This window comes from Pongo abelii, chromosome 19 (genome assembly GCF_028885655.2).
Source record: "Pongo abelii isolate AG06213 chromosome 19, NHGRI_mPonAbe1-v2.0_pri, whole genome shotgun sequence".
In the NCBI taxonomy this organism is placed as follows: domain Eukaryota; kingdom Metazoa; phylum Chordata; class Mammalia; order Primates; family Hominidae; genus Pongo; species Pongo abelii.
This window is the reverse complement of record NC_072004.2, coordinates 80337006-80361416: the sequence shown is the minus strand read 5'-3', so window position 1 is coordinate 80361416 and position 24411 is coordinate 80337006. Positions and strand designations below refer to the sequence as shown.

General features: G+C 38.1%; 1 protein-coding gene across 1 annotated transcript in view; it reads left to right on the top strand.

Annotated features, from left to right (window-relative positions):
- The window catches only part of GNA13 (G protein subunit alpha 13), a 47536-nt gene extending 23683 nt beyond the window's left edge, over positions 1–23853 (top strand). The window contains exons 3-4 of the mRNA XM_002827733.6: positions 14868–14918; positions 18336–23853. Of these exons, the coding sequence (XP_002827779.1) occupies positions 14868–14918; positions 18336–18908 (624 nt within the window). The 3' untranslated portion in view covers positions 18909–23853. The remainder of the gene's footprint in view (positions 1–14867; positions 14919–18335) is intronic.
- The last annotated feature ends 558 nt before the right edge of the window (positions 23854–24411 follow it).

The following is a 24411-nucleotide window of genomic DNA, read 5'->3' as shown; positions in this document are numbered from 1 at the left end:
CCAACCTAACTATGCTCTAATGATAACGATGACAATATTACCCTCGTTGAAAACATATCCTATACATCACATCAAGTACTGTGATTTTTTTTTTTTTTAAGATGGAGTCTCGCTCTGTTGCCCAGGCTAGAGTGCAGTGGCACGATCTTGGCTCACTGCAACATCTGCCTCCTGGTTTCAAGCAATTCTCCTGCCTCAGCTTCCTGAGTAGCTGGGATTACAGATGCCAGCCACCACTAATTAGCCACTGGCTAATTTTAGCATTTTGAGTAGAGGCAGGGTTTCACCAAGTTGGCCAGGCTAGTGTAGAACTCCTAACCTCAGGTGATCCACCCACCTCAGCCTCCCAAAGTGCTGGAATTACAGACATGAGCCGCCGCACCCAGCCTAATACTGTGTTTTTTTCCAGAGAAAAATGAAGTCATAGAGAAAGCCATGGGGCAGAAAAGGCAATATCAAAGATAAAGACCAATAGAATAGGTCCCTTGTGACAACCAAACAAAATGAGAATGTTGGAAAGGCATTAAATAAAAGAAGTGAAACTGGTCCATGGTAAGCTCTGAGAACCAGGAGGAGAGTTTTGTATGCTGTATGTAAAGCCAGCCTCTGGACTGGGAAGACCTTCTGAAGTCATTCTTTATCACACTTAATTTGAAATAAAAATTAAAGGGAGAAAGACCTGGGATAAGAGGTAGTGTATTTCAAATGTTTGAAATAGGAAGGTTCCAAGATTTTTTAACTTTAAAATCATTTTCAAAGCTGTGAATAAACTTAAAATGTAATCAGGCCTGGTTTTGTATTTACTGTCTTTAAGGAATTGCATGTAATAGATTTCAGATAGTGTGGGCAGAACAATGTCATGGTATATTTCATATTTTTATGTTAATATGTGGAGAGACGAGAGAGAAAGGACAGATAGGGTGGGAAATTGAGTGTAAGTACTAATAAATATTACCTTCTGTCTTTTTACTAGCCATATCCTCGGGTTGAATCGAAAAGTCTTGGTTGATTAACCAGCCTTAACCCCAGAGTTTTCCATTTTGTATCTATTTATGTTTGGCATTTAATTCTTGCTGAAAACTTTATGTAAGTACATGCTAGAGGGAATGGCTTCTGAATAGACTTCATTATAAGCCTACTGTTATAATGAACAACTCCTTATTTATATATGACTTTATCAAGATGTTTCCAGGACTGAAATTATTAGTGTATACATATGTGAATTATTGATAAAAGCCTATATCTAGGTCTCTTTTATACACACACACACACACACACACAGTCTCTCTATGTTGTCCAGGTTGGTGTAGAACTCCTGGGCTCAATAGATCCCCCTGCCTCAGCCTCCTGAGTAGCTGGAATTACAGGCACGCACCACCATGCCCAACTCTTAGGTCTCTTTTAAAAGCAAGCTAATAAGTTTGCTATTGAATAGCTTTTCCCAAGCATATGCTTAATGAGTCCTGCCTAATGAATATTTAGAAAACATTTTGACGTGGATGTGTTTTGGGATTATAACACTGATGGAAATTAAAAGCACATTATAGGTATATAAAAACCTTATGCTAATAAAAGTAACTCACAGTTGTGATTAAGTATGAATAAACTTAGATTTCCAGTTTTCTCTCATATCACTTGATTCTTTTTCCTCTTTGAAATGTTCCAAACTTGCAAAACAAAGGACTTATATATGCATGGGAAGTGTGTAAACCATTTAAACCATTGGGCTTTGCTGTTTTAGAACACAGACGTTTACAGTCGTGTGCCAGGAAGATGTTTTTGTCAAGGACTGACTGCATAAAAGATGGCGGCCCCATAAGATGATAAGGGAGCTGCCCTATACAGGTGTAGCATTTTTAAAATCTTTTGTAGTATATCTTTACTGAACCTTTCCTATGTTTAGATACATGAATACTTACCATTGTATTACAGTTGCCTACCCTATTCAGTACAGTAACGTGCTGTACAGGTTTGTAGCCTAGAAGCAATAGGCCATGCCATATAGCCAAGGTATGTAGTAGGCTGTGTATGCTAGTAATTAAGATGTTCTGCTCTTTATAGTACTTGGTTGGTTCTCTATAAAGAAAAACTGGATATTAACTTTGAATTATACTTTCATTTTTGGAATCACATGTATACTTAGGTTTCAGAAGAAACTCTACTTAATTATCTTGGTAATATAGATTTTCTTTTACTTTCAATATTTTTTGAGCTGTTTACTTTTAAAAGACAATTGTAGGTGATGTTAGCCTCATAACTAAAGAGATCTCAACACATAAAAATTTGATACTTTTTTAAAAAATTGAGATGGGGTCTTGCTATGTTGCCCAGGCTGGTCTTGAACTCCTGGGCTCAAAAAGTCCTCTGACCTCGGCCTCCCAAAGTGCTGAGATTACAAGCATGAGCAGCCATGCCCGGCCAAAATTGGAAACTTTTTAATTCACTTTATTTTGTCCTTTATAATTGGCTTGTTTTTTTCAAAGTGAAATTTCTACCATTTACGTACATTCTTAATTGGCCTGCAGTTAAATTCTGGACATTTTACAAGATTAAGCAGTGATGTTTTATTTTAGTAGCAAACAAACTTTTGAATAGCCTGCTTGAGTGTGATAGTCTCTGACCTTCATTATAGTCTATAAAATCCAGTAAAATGAAGTTAATTACATGTGTGATGCATATTATTACCTAACATTCTCATTATCAGAATTTGACCTTTGTCAGATTTCTGGTATTAATCATTAGAATATATACTGTCTATGACAAAAACAAACCTTTCAAATTCTGCATGATCTGTGATTCTTCACCAGCATCTGGAGATCTAGTCTTGGAGTAGTTAATAGCCCTGCTTGGTCATTACTTTGAATTTGGATCTGCTGAAACTTCAGGATTATAAATATTTAGAAAGTTTCTAAATCTGCTCAGAGAAAAAGCAGTTAGGAAGATTTGTCATCATCTTTGCCCCTTCCAAATTCTATCTTTATATTATTCTTTTTATTATCTTTATATTATTCTCTTTGAACTACCAGGATACTTTATCACTTTTATGGGATGTCTTTTTGACTGATGTTAACACTGAATGGTTACTTACATGGAGTAGGAGCTTCCCGTTTTGTCTTAGCATCTTCCCGTACCACTGCCTACAGTGCTCTTCAAAGCATTCAGACTTATTGAAAAGAGTCACGCACTTTATGCCACTGAAGATCTTTGCCATGTACATTTGAGTTGATCTCTTTTCTGTCTTTAGCATTTACATTTATAAACAAGTGGAATTTAGTGGCAGAAAGTTGCCTTTAAAAAAAAAAACCTTCCCGTTCAATGTATTATGCTTGTGACAACTCTGACATTTGTAGAAATAAGAAGGTGGAAACAGGATGTCATAAAGGGGAAGTTATAATACAAAAAATTTAACAGATGTTTATGTAGCTATTGCTCTGTACAGGGTAAAATTGCTATCCTAGGATACAGGGAGGTGTAGCAAAGAGATTTGGAGTCTAAATTTGACATGTAGGACTACATATAAAAATAAAGAATTGCCATGAGTGGCATAAACCATAAGTGCAAAAGATATTGAGTGAAGAGTATGATTACCGAGAGTTGGGAAGTTGCAGTGGAGGTAGGGGAAAAATAAGAATCAGGATACATTAAATTCTTGGTTCTGCCACTGAAACAGTTTTGTTGGCTAAGCCACCTAACTTCCCTGACCCTTAGGCTTCTCATCTGTAAAATGGAGCATAAGGTTACTTGTTCTCCAAGCTGTCTTCCAACTTAAAATTTATCTTTGCTCCCTGTATAATAGTAAGAACCCCAGAAGGAGAGGTGGAAGCAGAGGCGTGTGGGGGAAATGGTGTTAGGTAGAGGAGGTAGGAATATGCACAGAATTTTCCAGAAGCTTGGGGAGATGAGCATGGAGCTTGTTTCATAGGGAAAAGTAGGAGATAATGTTGGAGATAGTCAGCTGGGACTAGCTGGAGGCTTCAAACACGAGACATGCTAACTGCATAACTAATTCAGCATTTTATCAGATACTATTATATTTCTCCTATTTTAGGTAGTTCTTGGTAAATACTTTTTGACTCAGCAGCACAACTGAACAGTATCCTTGATCCTTCAGTGTTCACCAAGTTTTTCCCAACATCATTAATGTTTCTCATTCAGGTGAACTTCTCAGTATTATATCAGTAACTCTGCCTCCTTTTTTTTTTTCTTTTTCTTTTTGTTTTTACCTCCTTTTTAAGAAACAAAATCCGTAGTATTCCTCTTTAAGGAAACTGTCACCTAGTTGGGGAAGGCTAGATTCTAGAGACTGCATGTAGAGGCTGTAGCTCTCTGGAAAGTGTGTAGGTGGGGTAAGTGGAGGCTGCAGATTGGAAGAAGAAGGTGGTGTGGAGCTGAAGAGTAACCGTAGGGAGGCAGGAATTAGAGATAGTTTGATCTGTATTCCTTGACTTTCATCTCTCTTGGTGACCTGAAGGTTGCTTAAGGTTGTGGCGCTATCATCCTAGTGTTGAGGCCAAGACAGGTGATCTACAGTCATACCTCTCATGACACGTGAAACAGTCTTCTTTTTAGGCTCAAGTATTTCATGAAATGCCCTAAGTACCAGTGAGCTAATTACAAAAGGCAACTGCTACCATTTAGGAAAATTATAATTACAGTGGTTCTTGCAAGTAGATGATGAGCAACCTTAAGAATCACCTGTGAAGTGGGGTTTTTTTTTTTCCACTTTCTTCCTTATATGGTAGGTGGTATTCTTTTTTTTTTTTTTTTTTGGGAGACAGTCTCACTCTGTCGCTCAGGCTGGAGTGCAGTGACGTGATCTCAACTCACTGCAACCTCTGCCTCCCGGGTTCAAGCAGTTCTCCTGCCTCAGCCTTCCAAGTAGCTGAGACTACAGGAGCCCATCACCATGCCCGCCTAATGTTTGTACTTTTGTTTTGTTTTGTTTTTTGAGATGGAGTCTCGCTCTGTCGCCCAGGCTGTAGTTCAGTGACGCGATCTCAGCTCACTGCAAGCTCCGCCTCCCGGGTTCACGCCTTCTCCTGCCTCAGCCTCCCGAGTAGCTGGGACTACAGGCACCTGCCACCGCGCCCGGCTAATTTTTTGTATTTTTAGTAGAGACGGGGTTTCACGGTGGGCTCGATCTCCTGACCTCGTGATCCGCCCACCTCAGCCTCCCAGAGTGCTGGGATTACAGGCGTGAGCCACCGCGCCCAGCCTAATGTTTGTACTTTTAGTAGATGGGATTTCACCATGTTGGCCAGACTGGTCTTAAACTCCTGGCCTCAAGTGATCTGCCCACCTTGACCTCTCAAAGTGCTGGGATTACAGGCATGAGCCACCACGCCCAGCCTTGTTTTCTTAACTGATAGAAGTTTTGAATATTTGGTTTTGTTTTGGCCTCTCCCATCATTCTTAGGAAAGCCTTTTGTTGTAAAGGAGAAATTAGCATGTCAGTGTTCCTAATTTCAAAGAGAGTCCAATTCTGTGATACTCACTTTTTTCAAACATATATATTATTTAACACTATATGCAAATATTTAGAGGGATACAGTGACTAAGAAGGCAAAAACTATCCCCAGGAACAATACATTGTAGAAAAGGAAATAAAACAAGTACACAGATGATTGCATATGAGGTAGAAAATGACTCATGCCATAGGAGGTGCTGATAAAACCACTATGGAAATTTAAGCAAAAGATTTTCTTAGATTTTTAAAGGGCCTCCAGTGGCTGCTTGTGGTGGTACACCTGTTATCCCAGCTACTTGGAAGGCTGAGGCAGGAGGACTGCTTGAGCCCAGGAATTTGAAAAAAAAAAAAAAAACAAAAACGCAGGGGAGGGGTGTGAGGTGGGAATTTGGCTTTACTATATAAATAAATCTGGATGATTTGAGAAAGACAGGTGCACTTTGGATTTCTGAGGCAAGAGAAAGGACACAAAAGTGCTAGTGTTAAGATCAGAATTGTAGAAAAATTATTAGGAAGTCAGTAAACTAGATTTTCATAAAATGGTTTCTTTCCTTCTGCTTCAGAAAGTAGTGAGCCTTAAGAATATGCCGGGAAAGGAGGCCGGGCGCGGTGGCTCACGCTTGTAATCCCAGCATTTTGGGAGGCCAAGGTGGGCGGATCACCTGAGGCCGGTAGTTCGAGACCAGCCTGACCAACATGGAGAAACCCTGTCTCCACTAAAAATACAAAATTAGCTGGTCATGGGGGCTCATGCTTGTAATCCCAGCTACTTGGAAGGCTGAGGCAGAAGGATCGCTTGAACCTGGGAGGCGGAGGTTGTGGTGAGCCAAGATCCTGCCATTGCACACCAGCCTGGGCAACAAGAGCAAAACTCCATCTCAAAAAAACAAACAAACAAACAAAAAATCGAATATGCTTGGAAAAGGTTCATGTATATGTCTTTATAACCACTGTTACATTTTGATGAGTTTCCCTACAATCTCATTTTCTATGCAATTTTCTTAAAAGGGAGTTCATACTATATATATTAGATCTTGAATGATCTAGAAGTTCTGTATTTTAATGAACCCCCTCTGCTTCATATTTTTTGATGAATTTGTAATTCTTTAGTGTAAGATTCATTTGGCAAAAAATTATTTCTTTAATTATACTTACTTTGGAAATGGCTTTATTTTACAGCCTATATAAACTTGGCTTATGATTTGTGAAAATTAGTACTGTTTTGTTTTTGTTTTTAATGGAAAGTCTTACATCTAAGCCATAGAGTATTTTCTAGTCATGGCTTCCTGATACTGATAACTATTTATAGGTCATCATTCCCTTTGGGGATCAGATGATAAAGTGATAAATTGTGTTTGTCAATTATGTTGGTATTGGGACTCTGACCTGACTCAGAGGGATAGTGTAGTCTTGATTTGAAGGATTTGAGGTTTGTTTAAGGGTTGGATGTGATTTTTGTTTTGTCTTATGGTTTTTTTTTTTTTATTTTGGCAGAGTAGTGATTTGGTCTTATTTTGAGAGTATAAAATATAGAAAATTGTATAGTTTTTGGGTTTTTAGTGATGATTAACAAATATATAAAATCATAATAATGTTTGGCAGGGTAGGCCTCTCATTTTAACTCTGAAAATTAAAACCTTATACATTACTTATAATTTTTTTTGTTGTGTCTTATCTGCTGTTTTCATCATAGTGCAGTTTTTTTACCTGTTTACCACGTAAAATGATGGAGGGTGCTGCTTTTTAGTCGTGGCTCACTGCAGTCTTGAACTCCTAGGCTCAAGTGATCCTCCCACCTCAGCCTCCCAAATAGCTGGGACCACAGGCGTGCACTACCACACCCGGCTAATTTTTTTTTTTTTGTAGAGATGGCATCTCTCTATGTGTTCTAGGCTGGGTCTCGAACTCCTGGGCTCAGGCGATCCTCCCTCCTTAGCCTCCCAAAGTGCTGGGATTGCAGGCATTGAGCCACTGAACCTGGCCAGGGAGTGCTGCTTATTAAGCATTTTTAATTGCTTATTTACCTATCATGCAATGTTTAGGTGTCTATTATAGAAGCAAATTAATTTTGTAAGTTTAATTGAGTTTTCAAGTTCCTTAGAGTCCTATTGCTAAAATATAAGTAGCACTTAACGATAACTTTTCCCATCCATGCTTCTCGGCACGTTCAGTAATGTTACATCTGGAGTATCAGGTCCATTAATTTTTAACCACAAAATCTGAGTTAGCTTGAAAGCTGTGGACTATGGTGAACATTTGAAAATAGGCTCTAGGGGTATAGACAAGTAGGCAGCTAGAACTGTAGTACAGTAGGAAATAAAGTTTGTCAGAATTGTCAAATAAGTTTTTTTAAAAGAGGAAGCTATATATAGACTTAATTTTATTGTTTATGATTCAGATATCCCAAAAGAAGGCCTGATATTTTCTTGTGAGATGTGGTGAATTATGAAGAATGCAAATACTGCTTGAAATCCACTTTTACAGCTGGGTGTGGTGGCTCATGCTTATATAATCCCAGCACTCCCAGAGGCCGAAGTGGGTGGGTTGCTTGAGTCCAGGAGTTTGAGACCACCCTGGGCAACATAGTGAAACCCCATCTCTACTAAAAATACAAACAATTAGCCAGGCATGGTAGCAAGTGCCTGTAATCCCAGCTATGCTGGAGGCTGAAGTGGGAGAATCACCTGAGCCCGGGTGGTCAAGGCTACAGTGAGCCTCGACAGTGGCTACATTGTGCCACTGTACTCCAGCCTGGATAACCAGAGTTGAGACCCTATCTCAAGAAAACAAAAAACAAGCCCACTTTTACAGTAAGATAAAAACTAAACTAAATTTCTTATCTTGGCATTTTTAGACTTTAGAAACAGATTTTGTGTAATTGATCCTAAAAGATGAAATTAATATGAAATCTAGTTTTGAGTAAAATATATATCCAGATTTGAAGTAATGCTAGGGCTGGCTACATCAGAATCAACTTCTCTCGGAACTTGCTAAGATTTTGATTGGGTGGATTTGTTTGGAGACCTGGGAATCTGTATTTTTAATAAACACATTAGGTAATTCTGATAGATTACCAGGATTAAGAATCATTGGTCTAGAAATGTGTAAAGGGTCAGATAGTATAATATTTTAGGCACTGCGTGCCAAGGGAGGAAATCAAGGGCATTATGTAGGTATTTATATAAAAATTTTTATTGATGAGATTAAAAATATAAACTTGTGTGCAAGTTTTTGTGGCTACGAATGTGAAAAAAATTGGATTCTTTTGTGGGAATAACATTTTGTTTATTGGGATTCAACGTTTTAGCATTTTTTGTCAAAGTCAGTTGCAGATATTCCTCCATTCTGATCTGTAATGAGATTTTACACATTTCATTCTTGAAAATATATTTTCACACAGATACTACCAAATGAGCATATGATTTTTTATTTTTTTATTTTTTGGAGAAGGTCTTGCTCTGTCGCCCAGGCTGGAGTGCAGTGCCATGATCACAGCTCATTGCAGCCTCAACCCCTGGGCTCAGGTGATCCTCCTACCTCACCCTCCCTAGTAGTTGGGACTACAGGCACATGCCACCACACCCAGCTAATTTTTTAACTTTTTGTAGAGATGGGTCTCAGTATGTTGCCTAGGCGGGTTTTAAACTCCTGGGCTCAAGCAATCCTCCCGCTTTGGCGTCCTCCCAAAGTGCTGGGATTACAGTTGTAAGCCACCGTGCCAGCCATAGCATATGATTTTTATTGAGCATAGTCAATGCTTGAAAGATACTTATAGAATCCTGTTAGATTCTTCTCAGTGTTTGCCTCTTAGCATGTCATTACATTGCAGATTAACCACTTGAAGGTTAGGTAGAAACTCTTTGTTTGCATAGTTAAATGGATTTTGAAATATGGAAATTTCCTTTGCACTTACATAGGGGTCTGAAAGATGCTGTTGGAACTGTAGTTAGAGTTTAGAAATATTATGTCCACTGGAAATTTGTATGGGAATGGAAGTCTCACTTCTTGTTTTAACTTTTGACAGCAAAGGAAGTATATAAAGCAGTTTGACATTGTTTTGATTAAAACTATGCTAGCTGTCGAAATGTTACACTTTACCAGAGTGTAAGTTTCACCAACAATGCTGTTTTGCCTTGTAATTTTAGGTTGAATTCATTCAGAAATCAAGTCTGCCCTAAGGCTAATTTCCGAAACCATTCAGTGTTCAACAATAGTGGTTAAGGGTAGTTCTTGTTCAGGAAAAGAAATCAGTTCCATCCCTGTGCTCAGAAAAAAGTCAGTAAAACTTTAGCGCTGCTAAGTCATCAAACTGTGTCAGAATTTTCACCTTTTGTTTCTGACAGAAACTCATGACCTGCTGATGGTCAAGTTCACAGGAGTGTGTTAAATTCATCACTGACATTACTCGTTCACGAGCACGATAGATTCATGTGTTTCCCACAAGGTACATGCTCATGAGTAATGCAGTGAGTAACCCTTACACAGGTTTTGCACGTTTGACCCCTTTTCTCTTCCATGCATTTTTACCACCATCAGTTGTAACACAGCCTAGCATATTCCAGTTTAGGTTGTACTCATTTAGTGTTTTCTCAGCTTCTCTGAAAATACTCTCACACGTAGCGCTTCCACATGGACTATTCATACAGGCTGGTTCTTCAGTCACTTCAAACTTAGCATTGATTCCCTAAGTAAACAACAACTGAGCATTGTGGTAATAAACTCAGCAAGAGCCAAGGAAAACCACTGAAATAATTTGCCATGTTTCTTAATTGACAGTTGATGGTTGTTCCGAGTGTCCTCAACTCTGAGCAACTGCTCTCACTGAAAGGCTAATAGTCTTAAACAAGGTTATTTTCTCTGGCCATATTTCTTCAGCTGTTACAATCAAACATGAGCTACTCACTCACTTGGCAAATGGCATTCCTTGCTTGTCTAACAAAAACTTTGAAAACTTGAAAACACTTTGGTTGCAGCCTCATTTCATTTTTTGTTTTAGTGAAGAAATTCTGCAGTGATAAGCTATTCCATTTTAAAATTTTGCATGTGTTTTGTCTTTGTTTTATGACCGTTGCTTTTCTGTGGGTTGGGAGGATTGAAGAAAGCTTAGTCTGTAAATGTTGGCATACATTGTATTCTTCTAGCATAGCTATAGTGTCATTGCATAATAAATAATGCTTTACCATGGAATTTGATAGCAAAATTATTTACATCCCACTGTGCCTTAAAAGTGTGGTATTCAGGGCCTTCTTTTTATTTGGATGGATGTGTATTTACTCCCTTTTTTTTTTTTAATGTCATGGTGTGGCAATACTGGTGACACTTGGAATATTTTCAAGTTATAACTGTGTCACTGCAGTTTGTGGTGCACCAAGCAGTGGTGCAAAGTGATGAGAGTGCAACATACTGCCTCAGTCTCCACTCCTCACCTCTGCTGTTGTAGCCTGGAAGTTCCCATAGACAGTACACCAACAGGTGAGCGTGGCTGTGTTCCAGTGCATTTTTATTTATGGATATTGAAGTTTGAATTTCATATCATTTTTATATATCATGAAATAGTCTTTTAATTTTTTTCCCCAACCATTTAAAAATGAGTCGTACGAAAACAGGCATTGGGTTGGATTTGGCCTTCAGGCTATATAGTTTGTGGACAGACCCTTGGTCCAGAATCTAGATAAATATAAGGAGCAATCCATTTGCTGTCAACCAGCTCTTCCTTCTGCCATAATAGTAATTCACTAGCACTGTTGTAGTTGTATATACTTTTTCAGTGGTACTGTGTTGAGGATCATTTGAAAGATCTTAATACATATTGCCAAATTGCTTTCTAGAATGTTTACCTTGCTTTTTATTAGAAAATCTATATTTGATACCCATCTCTGTAAACCTTATGTTATATTCTTAAGGCATGAATCAGACTTTGAACTAAAAAACTCTACTCTTTACCTATTTTCTATAAGCAGAGTTGCCCTTTTCTTATTGACATAAAGCCACTGGTGTTTTTGAGTATGTTCTAAAACAGCAGATCAGTTCTTCTTGTGTGTTCTTTGGCTATCCAGCTTAAATTCCATATCCTTTTAAAGAAGTGCATTCTAAATCCTTTCCTTTTTATATTTTAGCTGTGCAGAAGAGAGCATTGAATACAAATGTCACTTGTTCAGTAACTGGGTTGATAAGCTGCTAAGCCTCTCTCTGTATGACTATGAATTTGTTTAATAGAAATTATTTTCTAACTTTTGTTCTTAGCTTTTCTGTGACCTTCAAGCTTAGGACTCCAGACCCATTTTGTCTTTACAAGCAAAGAATGTTTATAACAAATTATTGTTGTGAAGTGGGGGCAACATTGAAGCCATTCCCAGCTTAGACACCACTTTGTAAAACTCGTATGAAATATGGTTCATGGAACCTCATAGACTTCTGATATTCAAAGGGTAACTGAAGCTTATCTACTATTGTTCGTTGACTTTGTCAGTAATAAAGTCTGTCTTCGGGCTAGAACCCAGGTAACACTGGCTGCTATGCCATTTAAATGGAGCTGAAATATCCACAAGGCTAAAGAAATATTGGAACACTTTTCAGAGTGCCATGCTACTTTTACTTTTCAGCCTTACTACAGTAACCTAGAAACTTACCTGTAGTCTTCTGAACAGAGAAACAAGAGCTAAGGGCCGAATAAAACAATCTTAAGTGTTTAAAGTGTTAACTGTGAAATGAAATTTCTTTGAAATTTTATTTTTAAAATTTCCAGGCCGGTCATGGTGGCTCACACCTGTAATCCCAGCACTTTGGGAGGCCGAGACGGGTGGATCACCTGAGGTCAGGAGTTCAAGACCAGCCTGGCCAACATGGAGAAACCCTGTCTCTACTAAAAATACAAAAATTAGCCAGGCGCCGAGGCACACACCTATAATCCCAGCTACCCCAGAGGCTGAGGCAGGAGAATGGCTTGAACCCGGGAGGTGGAGGTTGTAGTGAGCCAAGATCGCGCCATTGCACCCCAGCCTGGGCAACAGATTGAGACCCTGTCTCAAAAAAAAAAAAAAAAAATTCCCTTCAGTAACATAAAATGAACTGTGAAAAATATGAGAGTCTCAAGTTATAACCAGCAAAAAGTGAGTCTTAAACCCGTAATATTCTTGCACAATACATTAAATCCTTTACTTATTAGCAAAGAACGGGGAAGCAACACCACTTGAATGAGTCACAACAAAAGCAGATTTAGGATTAACAGACACATGGCATATGAGGAAAGGAGAACTTAACTTTAAATCAGTGGAACTAACTGAAATTGTTGCACAGGGCAGAACTTAAGTGGTTGGTTATCCGTTGAACCACTGAACTTCTTCATGTAACTCTGGGGGAAATGGAGTCCTGGAGGAGTTGAGAGACTTGGCCAGAATCACTCCTTGTTAGAGAAAGGACTGAAATTCACATCTGTTCCTTAACATTAATATTAGAAAACAAGAAGACTTTGATCACTTCTGAAATTGTTAGGAAAAAAATATTGAAGGGTAACTTTCTCCCAGTAATTCATATTTTATCTGCCAGACACTTTTGGAAGGTAGGAGGAGAGGATACCAGTTGCCTCGTACTGAGCTTTGTATAAAATTTGAATGAGGACACTAAACACAAAAAGAAGTGATCAGAAGCTGTTGAGCTTATTGAGTCTAGAGACATCATCATTTGTTTCCATGTCCTCCATTTTTATTTTTTTAATTTTTCTGTTTTTAATTTTTGTGGGCACATAATAGATTGATATATTTCTGGCGTACATGAGCTGTTTTGATAGAGGCATGCAATGCGTAATAATCACTCATGTCACTCATGGGAGATAGGGTATCTCTCCCTTCAGGCATTTATCCTTTATGTTACAAACAATCCAATTATACTCTTTTAGTTATTTCTAAATGTACACTTAAATTATTAGTGACTGTAGTCACCCTGTTGTGCTATCAAATACTGGTCCATATTCATTCGCTTTAACTATCTTTTGTACCTATTAGCCGTCCCCACCTCCTGCCACCCCAACCCCTGCTGCCCTTCCCAGCCCTTGGTAACCACCCTTTTCTCTCTCTCCATGGGTTCAATTGCTTTGATTTTTAGCTCCTACCAATAAGTGATAGCATGCAATGTTTGTCTTTCTGTGCCTGTCTCACTTCACTTAACATAATGACCTACAGTTCATATATGTTGTTGCAAATGACTGAATCTTTCTTTTTTATAGCTAAATAGGACTCCATTCTGTATGTGTATCACATTTTCTTTATCCATTCATCTGTTGATGGACGCTTAGGCTGCTTCCAAATCTTGGCTTTTGTGAAGAGTGCCGCAGTAAACGTGGGGGTGCAGATATCTCTCTCCGCCATATGCTCATTTCCTTTCTTTTGGGTATATACCTAGCAGTGCCATTGCTGGATCATATTGTGTGATCTTGAGACCAAAAAATTACAGAACTGCTACTTTCAAGCTTTGTGACTCAAAGTGTGGTCCCAGGCACTCCTTGGATTGCAGAAACTGGGGTCCCACCCAGACCTACTAAACCGGAGCCTGCAGTGTGAGGAGATCTTCACATGATTCCCAGGCATACTAAATGAGGTGCTGCTTCAGGAACACTTGGAAGTAGCTTCAGGCAGGGGCAGTGCTGCAGCTGTAGAATCCCGCGGGAAAGTGAAACGCAGGGGGTGAGGACTAGGAGACTCGGACACAGACCCCTTCTTTGCCAAAATAGTTCCCCTCTTCTCTGTGTCCTCTGGTCAAGCGTTTTCATGTTAGGAATGTATTCTCGTACAGTTTAGATGTTTGAAATTGTTTGAAAGTTTTGTAGAGAAAACTGGGCTCAGAAAGGATAGGCCACTCGGGAAGAGACCTGTTGGAGATGTGAAGCTGGCAGCACTATCCAGGACCTTCCTGAGCAAGGCACGCCTGTCCATGCCTGTGGTTGGGGGATTTTGTACAGTATTCTTACCTCATCTCTGGTTTGGTTTGTCTCTGAAGATAACTACCGTCACTATTAAGCTAGAAAATGTAGACAAAAAGACTGTCACTTAAATTTTATATGTAGATTTATGTTTTATCTCAAAAGCAGTTTTCATCTTCTAATTATATGTCTTCACTGTGGATACGTAGTTACAGCAAAAAGCATGTGTGTAATTCTGTCCAAGTAGATGATCACTTGGGATATTGATTCTGGTAAGCATTTGTGAAATCAGCCTGCCTTTGCAGATTTAGCACTCTGACAGAGCAGATGTTTTATATGTTTTTAGGAAGGTTAGCTGTCTGACATTGGTGACTAAACAAAGTCTGTTTGGGTTAAGTGTACAACCAGACAGTATGATATAAACCGTTGTAACAAGATCTTCCATTTCTAAGCCCTAATAACTATTTGTTTTCTTCTTGTTTTTAGGGTGAATCTGTAAAATATTTCCTGGATAACTTGGATAAACTTGGAGAACCAGTAAGTGTTTAAACCGAATGTTTCTGTTTAGTGCCATTTGAAAGCAGAAGTCAGGATATCGATGTTAGGAAATTTAGAAAAATTATGTATTAAGCTATTTGCTTCTTTCTTTGTCTCTCTCTCTCTCTTTTTTTTTTTTAGTGGTGGCATTCTGATTCTTCCCTGCTTTATTTAGAGTGATTGGTAGCTCAGAATATTGAATGATTTTTATTTTTTCAAAGTGAAAGTATTTTTATTGTTTAATCATGACACTTCTTTTTTCTCCCTCTAACTGTCCAGGTCTCTACCATTTTCTTGAGGAATGCTTTATCTGCTATTTCTTGGAAGTAAAACAGTTTAGAGAAAGAAGTTTGTGTTTGAAAATGATATTGTGCATTATCTATTATACTTTAGTGTCTTTAGAGGTTGTTTGTAAACAGAAATAGAACACAGTGGGTTGACTGATTTCCAAATCTTTTGACAAATGACATTTTCGAATTCATGCCCCTTTGTGTCAAGTTACGGAGTAGGAGGGCTAGATTTTAAAGGCTGAAGAAGACTCCATGAGGCAGGGGGAGTCGCCCTTGAAAAGAGAGTTTATCATTTTCCTGTAGGTATTCCTCAGAGCCAGCAGCTCTAAGCTGGCGCTGTGGCCAGCGGGGCCCACTGCAGGCAGAGCAGCTCCGCTTGTTTGACTTCTGTATTGGGCGTACACAGAAGAGTTCACTGGGAGAAAGGTTTCTGCTGCTTAGGAAAATTTTGAAAGCCATTGCCTTAGAGTCATCTGTTACTCTCTAAATGTAGCACAGCTTCATTTGCCTCCTCATAAGGCAAGTTTCTCCTTCTTCACACAGCTAGTATGTGTGTGTCCTCATCAACATACTCTGCTCTGCCAGACTGTTTAGCACTTGACTGCATGAAGTTCTGTGCTTCATGTGAAGCAGCCTTTAGATTGCTAACTAGATTATTAGCTTTAATAGAGACAATAATAGAGAACTTTTTATTTTTATGGAATTACATTTTTTAAAAGCTCAGGGCCCGGTGTGTTTCTGAAGGAGCTGGCATAGGTGTATGCTGTAAATTGGTATTGCCTTCTAGAAAGCATTTGGGTGTTAAATATCCAGAGTCATTAAAATATTTGTAACCTTTAATGTCATAATCGTATCCCTGATTATTTTAATCCTAGGAAATAGTCCAAAAGAAAAAAAAACATGTGCATGAGAATTTTAATTGCAGTATTTCTGTTAATTATGGCTAAAAATTGGAAACAACCTTAATGACCACTAGTAGGTGAATGTTAATGTAAAGTACAGCACATTAATGCATTTGGTGTATTTTATTGTCTTTTAAAATGAGGTATGATTGTATCAGCATATGGAACAGTTCACAAAATATTAAGCAAAAATGTAGAGGTAGGCTGAACGCTGTGTGCATATGCTGATTATAAATAAAGCAGGCGTGTATGTGAACAAAGCTAGAAGAAAACATGGAAAAGCTAACACTTGAGTCCTCTAGAGTTAATGAATGGCTGTTGGTTGCCAGTAACTAAGAATCCACCTACTTTTAAAAAATTCGAAATTCTGGCCAGGTGCAGTGGCTCACGCCCATAATCCCAGCACATTGGGAGGCTGAGGCGGGCGGATCACTTGAGGTCAGGAGTTCGAGACCAGCCTGGCCAAAATGGCGAAACCCCGTCTTTACTAAAAATACAAAGAATTAGCCGGCCTTGGTGGTGCACACCTGTAGTCCCAGCTATTTGGGAGGCTGAGGAGGAGAATCGCTTGAACCCGGGAGGCAGAGGTTGCAGTGAGCCGAGATTCCACCACTGCACTCCAATCTGGGCAACAGAGCAAGACTCCATCTCAAAAAAATATGTATATATATATATTCTTAATTCCATTGCATCATTTTGAGACAATGAGTATTCTTGTTGTAATGAAATTTCAAAATCATATGACACTATTCAGAAAGGCATAAAGTGCAGCATTGTAAATAACAGTCAGCATTGTTTTAAATCCTGCCTTGATTTTTAAAATATTTTGACCTTGATGATAAATATTAGCTGTCCCGTTCATGTATTACCAGAAAGTTGTGTTGTAGTTTTGGAAAAATGCTAGACTGACAAGGAAGAACCAGTTACATTGCATAAGGAAGTGTGCCATCACAGAGTAGCCGGTGACTTGTGTGACCAGCAGCTTCTGTTTGTTCAGGGTCTTAGAGTTCACTGACCAAGAGTGCAGAGAAGAGCTCATTTGATCCTTGCAACAACCCTCCCTCCCAGGTAGATAGACCAAGTGTGATCACCTCCATTTCACAGACGGAGGTGCTGACACTCAGAGTAAGTGACTACTTTGAGTTCTTGGGTCAATAAGTAAGAAAGCTAGAATATAGTTAATTATAGTAGAGAAAGGGTTTTTCACACATGTAATATAGCAGCAATGAAAACATAGAAGTTCTAAGTCATGAGTGAGGTTGCACAGTAAAAGAACTTTTAGAATAGGTTAGAGAGAGGTGGGCAGAACTTGGAACTGGGAAGTGATCCTTGTGAATTGGCACTGGAATCAGATCCCATTGCCTTTTTTTTTTTTTTTTTTTTTTTTTTTTGAGACAAAGTCTTGCTCTGTCACCCAGGCTGGAGTGCAGTGGCGTGATCTCAGCTCACTGCAAGCTCCACCTCCTGGGTTCACACCACTCGCCTGCCTCAGCCTCCTGAGTAGCTGGGACTACAGGCACCTGCCACCACACCTGGCTAATTTTTTTGTATTTTTAGTAGAGATGGGGTTTCACTGTGTTATCCAGGATGGTCTCAATCTCCTGACCTCATGATCCGCCTGTCTTGGCCTCCCAAAGTGCTGGGATTACAAGCGTGAGCCACCGCGCCCAGCCCCCATTGCTTTTAATAGAGGAGCAAGGAGCAGTGTGGAGAAGGTGGATATGCAGACAGGAAGATCACTCTGGCTAGAACCAAGAGTGGCTGATAGTGGGGAGTAAGATTGCAGGTAGATATATAGCAGTGAGGGTGAGTGAGAACAATTGATAAGACTTCAGCTTAAATTTTAAGTAGTATTGCAGGGATGAGAACAAGTAGATTCTGGCCATTTGTAGTAAATTTTGAACCTGTCCTGCTAACATTTTAATGTATCTTGGCTTTTGTTGTGGGGAGCACAAGTGGGGTCTTGCTATATTGCCCAGGATACTCTCAAACTCTGGGCTTCGCAAGCAGTCCTCCTGCCTCAGCCTCCCAAAGTGCTGGGATTATAGGCATGACCCACCATGTCTGACCAGTCTTGGCATTTTATAATAAGCATAATCTATCTGAAAATGTCACTTAAAAGGTCATTTTGTTTGCATATCTATTCACTAGTCCAGTTAGTGGTCCATTAAAAATTCGAATTACTTCGGGATTACTAAGTATAAAACAATTATTTTCTTTTCCAGGATTATATTCCATCACAACAAGATATTCTGCTTGCCAGAAGACCCACCAAAGGCATCCATGAATATGACTTTGAAATAAAAAATGTTCCTTTCAAAATGGTTGATGTAGGTGGTCAGAGATCAGAAAGGAAACGTTGGTTTGAATGTTTCGACAGTGTGACATCAATACTTTTCCTTGTTTCCTCAAGTGAATTTGACCAGGTGCTTATGGAAGATCGACTGACCAATCGCCTTACAGAGTCTCTGAACATTTTTGAAACAATCGTCAATAACCGGGTTTTCAGCAATGTCTCCATAATTCTGTTCTTAAACAAGACAGACTTGCTTGAGGAGAAGGTGCAAATTGTGAGCATCAAAGACTATTTCCTAGAATTTGAAGGGGATCCCCACTGCTTAAGAGACGTCCAAAAATTCCTGGTGGAATGTTTCCGGAACAAACGCCGGGACCAGCAGCAGAAGCCCTTATACCACCACTTCACCACTGCTATCAACACGGAGAACATCCGCCTCGTTTTCCGTGACGTGAAGGATACTATTCTGCATGACAACCTCAAGCAGCTCATGCTACAGTGATGCACAAAAGACTTGCTGTTTTAATATCTTTTTGTGTTTTTGATGTTTTCTGTTTGTTTTGTTTTTTAAAATAGCAGTTTACAACCAGAATTAGAACAATCTTAATTCTACTTTTAACTTCTTGAAAATCTTAGTACTTTTTCTGCGGCCTTTGGTTTGTGGCTGAAAGCTGTTGAGTGACATCGCCAAGATTTGCTGTAATGCAGGCTTTGATCTGTTTCACCATGGCTTCTATTCAAGTCCAGTTAAAACTTCCCAGCTGACCTCAGACTAGGCATATTTCAGGCTTTAAATTATTCTACTTTTCAAACTGAATTCTCCTGCAGTGCCAAGTGTCGTAGGTGTCCTTAAATACTTGTAGGGATGAGGTTAGGAATATTCAGTTCCAAAACAAGATATCTTCTGTCCGCCTTACACATAGCAGTGACACTTGTTGCCCAGCTTTATGGTGACCTATTTTGTAAGGGCTGTTAGAAAAAAGTTTGATCTAAGAAATGGCATTCTATAGATTTATAGAAGGTTTAGCCTTCATATTTTAATTGCTTGTATACACAACAGCTGTTTTGCTTTTAGATTTCTGTGTTTCTGAAGGTAATGTTCTTGCTGTTTTCAAGTCTACATAAGGATCTTTGGTCTGATGCTGATGAAGAGTTCACAGGTGGTACGGGAGAGCAAAAGGCAAGCTAATACTATTTACCGTGTTTTGGTCAAACCTAATGAGTGAAATAGAATTTGCCTTTCTCATATTTAATTATCATGTAGTTTAATGTACCATATGTGAAACATTCTGGCCATAGCAGCAACTAAAAACTGCAAGCAACTTGGTAACAGAACTTTCTAAATAAACTTAACCTGTTCCAGAATGTCATGTATTTGACTTTTAAGCCCTATCTCAGTTGGTCAGTAAAGACCAATCCTTACTGTAGGAAATCATTGTTGTATCATCACAAACATCTATCTTTTGCTGTCCTGTCCAGTCCCATCTACTCCACACTGTGGCATTTGTGGCATCGTTTTGTTTATTTGGAGTTTGCTAAGGGCAGTATTTTTCTGTCAGACTATTCAAGAAGGCATTATTTGAGATTCCTGTTCATTCTTGGTGTGTCTCTAACAGATACAGTATGTATACATTTGTATAATTGTTGTTGTTGAAAGTCCAGCTTTTTTGAGGTATATTTTAAATGTTTTAAGGATGCTTCTAAGGATCAGTAGTAATTTTTTTAGTTCGCACCTAAAGATGATTACATTGACCTCCCCCCACTGCTTACCAAATTAAAATGTGTCCACAAAGTAGCTTTGTGATCGCAGATACATTCATAGTGAACTCATCAGAATGGCTGGTTTGCAGTACTGAAATACTATCTTGTAGGCTGTACTTAGTGCTACAATTAGAGAAACAGAAGTCCAAGGCTGGCGACAGCTTGAAAAGTCTGACAGCTTTTCTACTTTTTCTGAAAATTTTAAGACTGTGATATCTGTCATTTTACTGTATAGCTGACTGTGTACTCAGGTATTTTATTGGTCCGTGAAAGATTGGTCGTTATGGATCACCCAGCCTTTCCAAGTCAGTGGCTGTTGTTCTGTCTTGCTGTCTGATATGAGAGTGGGGCTTTTCAGTGAACTAACCAGGGATTGTTCTTGACATACCTGACTTTTCTCACATTTGAACTTCCACTATCATTGTATCCATATAACTTCTAGCGTTTTCATGCCATGGTAATCCGTGAGCTACACATACGTAGCTCGGCACCGTGATGCAGGTGTTCATGGTATCACTAATGCATGTTTGAATAGTTCTACATCTAGTGCTTCTTGCCAAAAAGAATACATTGTTTAAATTCACAAAATTAGCATAATTGCAGTGCTAATGAATATCGGAATATGTGCACAGTAACATTTGGACTATTCAGTGGAGAGTTTACCCATACATTTAGCAAATTGAATGGCCAAAACATTTGACTCCAGTGAGGGCTCAAGTTAGATCCCTATAGAAAGAGGACACTTCATCTTACTTAAGTCATAGTTAAGATCTGTGATACGAACCATAGGTATTGTCTGACAAAGCAGAAATCACCAAGTTTCCCCATTTGGATTACCACCAAGAAGTGTTGAAACACCAAATAGATATCATGTTATTTTGGGCATTTGCAGTTTTCTTCCCTGCTGCATGTAATGTCTCAGAATCAACATTCTTTTAAAATCTAGACTATGTTTTGAGGCAATGAATTACTTATATTCAACTTAGGCTTGTTTTGACATTCAGTAGAACTTTTAAATTCCATCTAAAGGCTTCAGTCCACATTTTTTTATACGTTGTATTTTAAAAACGTTTGAAAGGAGTCTTACACCTGTATCATGAAAACTGAATCCTTTTGAAATACCACTATATGAAGAGAGAGATGAAATTTAGTGAACAGAATTGAAAAGGTGCTCATAATTTTCACTATGCCAACTTACCCCAGTCTCTAAAAAAGTAATTTAGATTTAAAGTTCTTTGATGTATTTGATTTTCTAAATCTTTATGGTTATGATTTGGAATAAAATGTGCCTAATCCTGTATTACATTCTGTTCTTAAATCTGAATGCCTTCTCATTTAATTCTGAAGAAATATCACACAAGTGTCTTCATTGACCTTGAAGAAATGTATAGTATACACAGTTGCCTTATAAAACAACATAAATTTAGACCATAACTTTTATAGAGAAAGGGTTTTGTCAAATGTTTTCTGAAAATCTGAATAATTCAAAGCATGCCTCTGCCCCTTTAATATTTTTAATAACCTGCATTGTTGCTGTCTGCCAAATATTAAATTGAAATCTTCATTTCAGTTTTATTATCTGGAAAGGGCACTGGATTGCTCTGCAACCAAAGAAAGCAATATGGAATGAAAAAAATCATTCACTTTTGTCTTATTTTCTTTTAAGGTGTATTGGCATGTAATTTGCATAGAAAAGGTCCTCTGGTTAGTCTCTCAAATTGAGACTGTTTAGGGAAATCCTTATTCAGTTGGTGGCAGTGGTTGGTTTAAAGTGGAAGGAAATAAGATCACCTTAATACCAGAAATGATTAGAAGTGCTGATTTAGATTCAACAAATACCATATGTCCTTATCATTTTTTGTAAGAAGAAATTGGTTAAGTCCTAACTTTCAATGTGTACCCAAATACTTGTATTTATGCTTTTGATAAAATGTATTTTCAGCATTATTACACATCCAATTATGCCTTATTTATATATGAAGAATAAAGTTACCATGTTATACTGTTATGTCCTAAAATTCAAATCACTATTTGAGAAACCCTCAAATTGGTGCTTTCATTATATAATGATACATTTAGACAAAACCCCAAACTAAGCCATTTGAAACAAGATTCTCTCCATTGCAATTTGTAGCAATGTTATTTCTGTGTATGTCATGAGAAGGCTAAATATCAGTGTTAATTTCTTGTTTGAATCCATGAAATCATGCCTGTAAAGCCCAAACATTTGTAACAAACTCCCTAATAAATTTAGAGAAAGTCATTCTGTTACCATTTCATTTATTTTAGTTTTATTTGAGAAATTAAGACCAGAAGTTTTGCTTGTCTTTTTCACTTGGAAATCTGACTTAGTACCTAGTTAATTTGTCTCTCTCCCATCATTTTAAGGTGTTCGCTTCTGTTAATCACAGATTATCTGTCCTTGTGTTGTGCTGCTTGACTAAAAGCACTGTTCTGTTTTGTTTTTTTTTTTTAATGATAGGATACAGGGTGGCTTTTCAGTCTAGTAAACATGAGGAGGGGAGAGATTGTGGGTGGGTGTGGGGGTGTCCGCATGTCCCAAATATAGCACATGCCCATTTTTTTATGGTACGAGGTTAGGGCTTAATAAATGTATACTAGATCTTGAAGTGTAAGTCTAAGTCTGAATATTTTAAACAAGTTGGACTTTATGGCTTTTTCAAGTTCCATCAAGTAGATATTAGTCTTAGGCTGGTAGGTGATTAGCAACATTATTTGGAGTACAGTGTTTGTACCACTAGCATTCTTATGTCTGTACTTGAACGTATAGTTAGCATTTAAGTTATGTTCACTCTTGTAGCATTCAGGTCTTACCATCTGGTTTCAAATGCGAGAGCTTATATGAACATTGTTTTGAAAGCATGAATGATACGGCAATATTTTATGGCTTGATAAGGAGAGTTTTGTGACATATACAAATCTGCTGTTAATGATGAAAGTTTACAGATGGATCAGAGTATGCTGGAACTCAATGTGCATAAATTTTCAGTCAGTGAATATCACTGAACGTCATATACTACTTGGTATGTGACTTTGGTTTGTATTAAGAAAGCTTGTTTATGATATTTTTTGCCATAGTAAGTGATAAATTGTCCTTAATCATGCCTATTTGGTGGTACTAGGAAAGAAAGGGGTAGAGATTAATTCTTGCAAAGTATATGCAACAGTGCAACAAACTATGCCATTTACCTTTTACCTCTTGAAGGCAGGATCGCAAAACGTTTGAAGTGGCTTTTCTAAACTACTCTACTCTGGTGAGAGCTCATTTACCACAAGAAGCCTTATAAAAAAGTATATTTTGTAATAACCCCGTAGATACTGTACCTAACAAAACATGACTTGTATTAGGTCTATAAAATATTTGTGGCTTAGGGTTTTGTTTTGGTTTTTTTTTACATATATCTTTTTATAACTTTCCAGGAACTAAGCACATTATCTGATAATTGTTGTAAATTTTTTTGTCAGAGCTTTAGTTCAGGATGGGCAATAAATTATTTCTAAAGGAGGTCTAAAAGTGGAAAGAGTGGTTTGATTTTATAAAATGAGTTGTTAGTTCATTACAGCTTTTTACTTTTGTACATATTTTGCAAAATATTTGCCTCTTGCTATTAATATTTGGTTTGTAAAAATTACTGACATTTAATAAACATTTGTAAATGATTCAATACTATGATGTTATTTAACAGTTTGGTAATTGTAAAGTGTAAAGCAGATACTGAAAGTTTGAAAGCAAAAGTTTCATCTAGGGACTGAGTTAAGGCACAGAAATCTACTTCAGCAGAATCCCAATCAATGCCACTTGGCTTGAATATTAGTCTAGAAACTTCTTACTAGAAATGGAGATGTGGACTTCTTCCAAGGAAGTTCTCAGACACAATATATTTTGACAAGGGAATAGGGGAAGAGAAACCACTTGTTTTCTCTCCTCTTATGGCCACTGAAACTGTATTAGGGTGTACCTGAGCTCAGTTCATCCAGCTGTGACAATATTAATAATTCTGTTACGTCTGTTGTAATTAATGTTTGGAGACAAGCCAACGTTGACCACTCATCTTTTTTAAAAAAATAAACTTCATGTTAGATTATGATTTACAGAAAAATTTCAAGACAGTACAGAGTTCCCCTATACTCCACACCCCTTATAATAGTTCCTGTAGTTACTGTCTTGCATTACTTTGGTACATTTGTCATAATTAATGAACCAATACTGATAACATTATTCA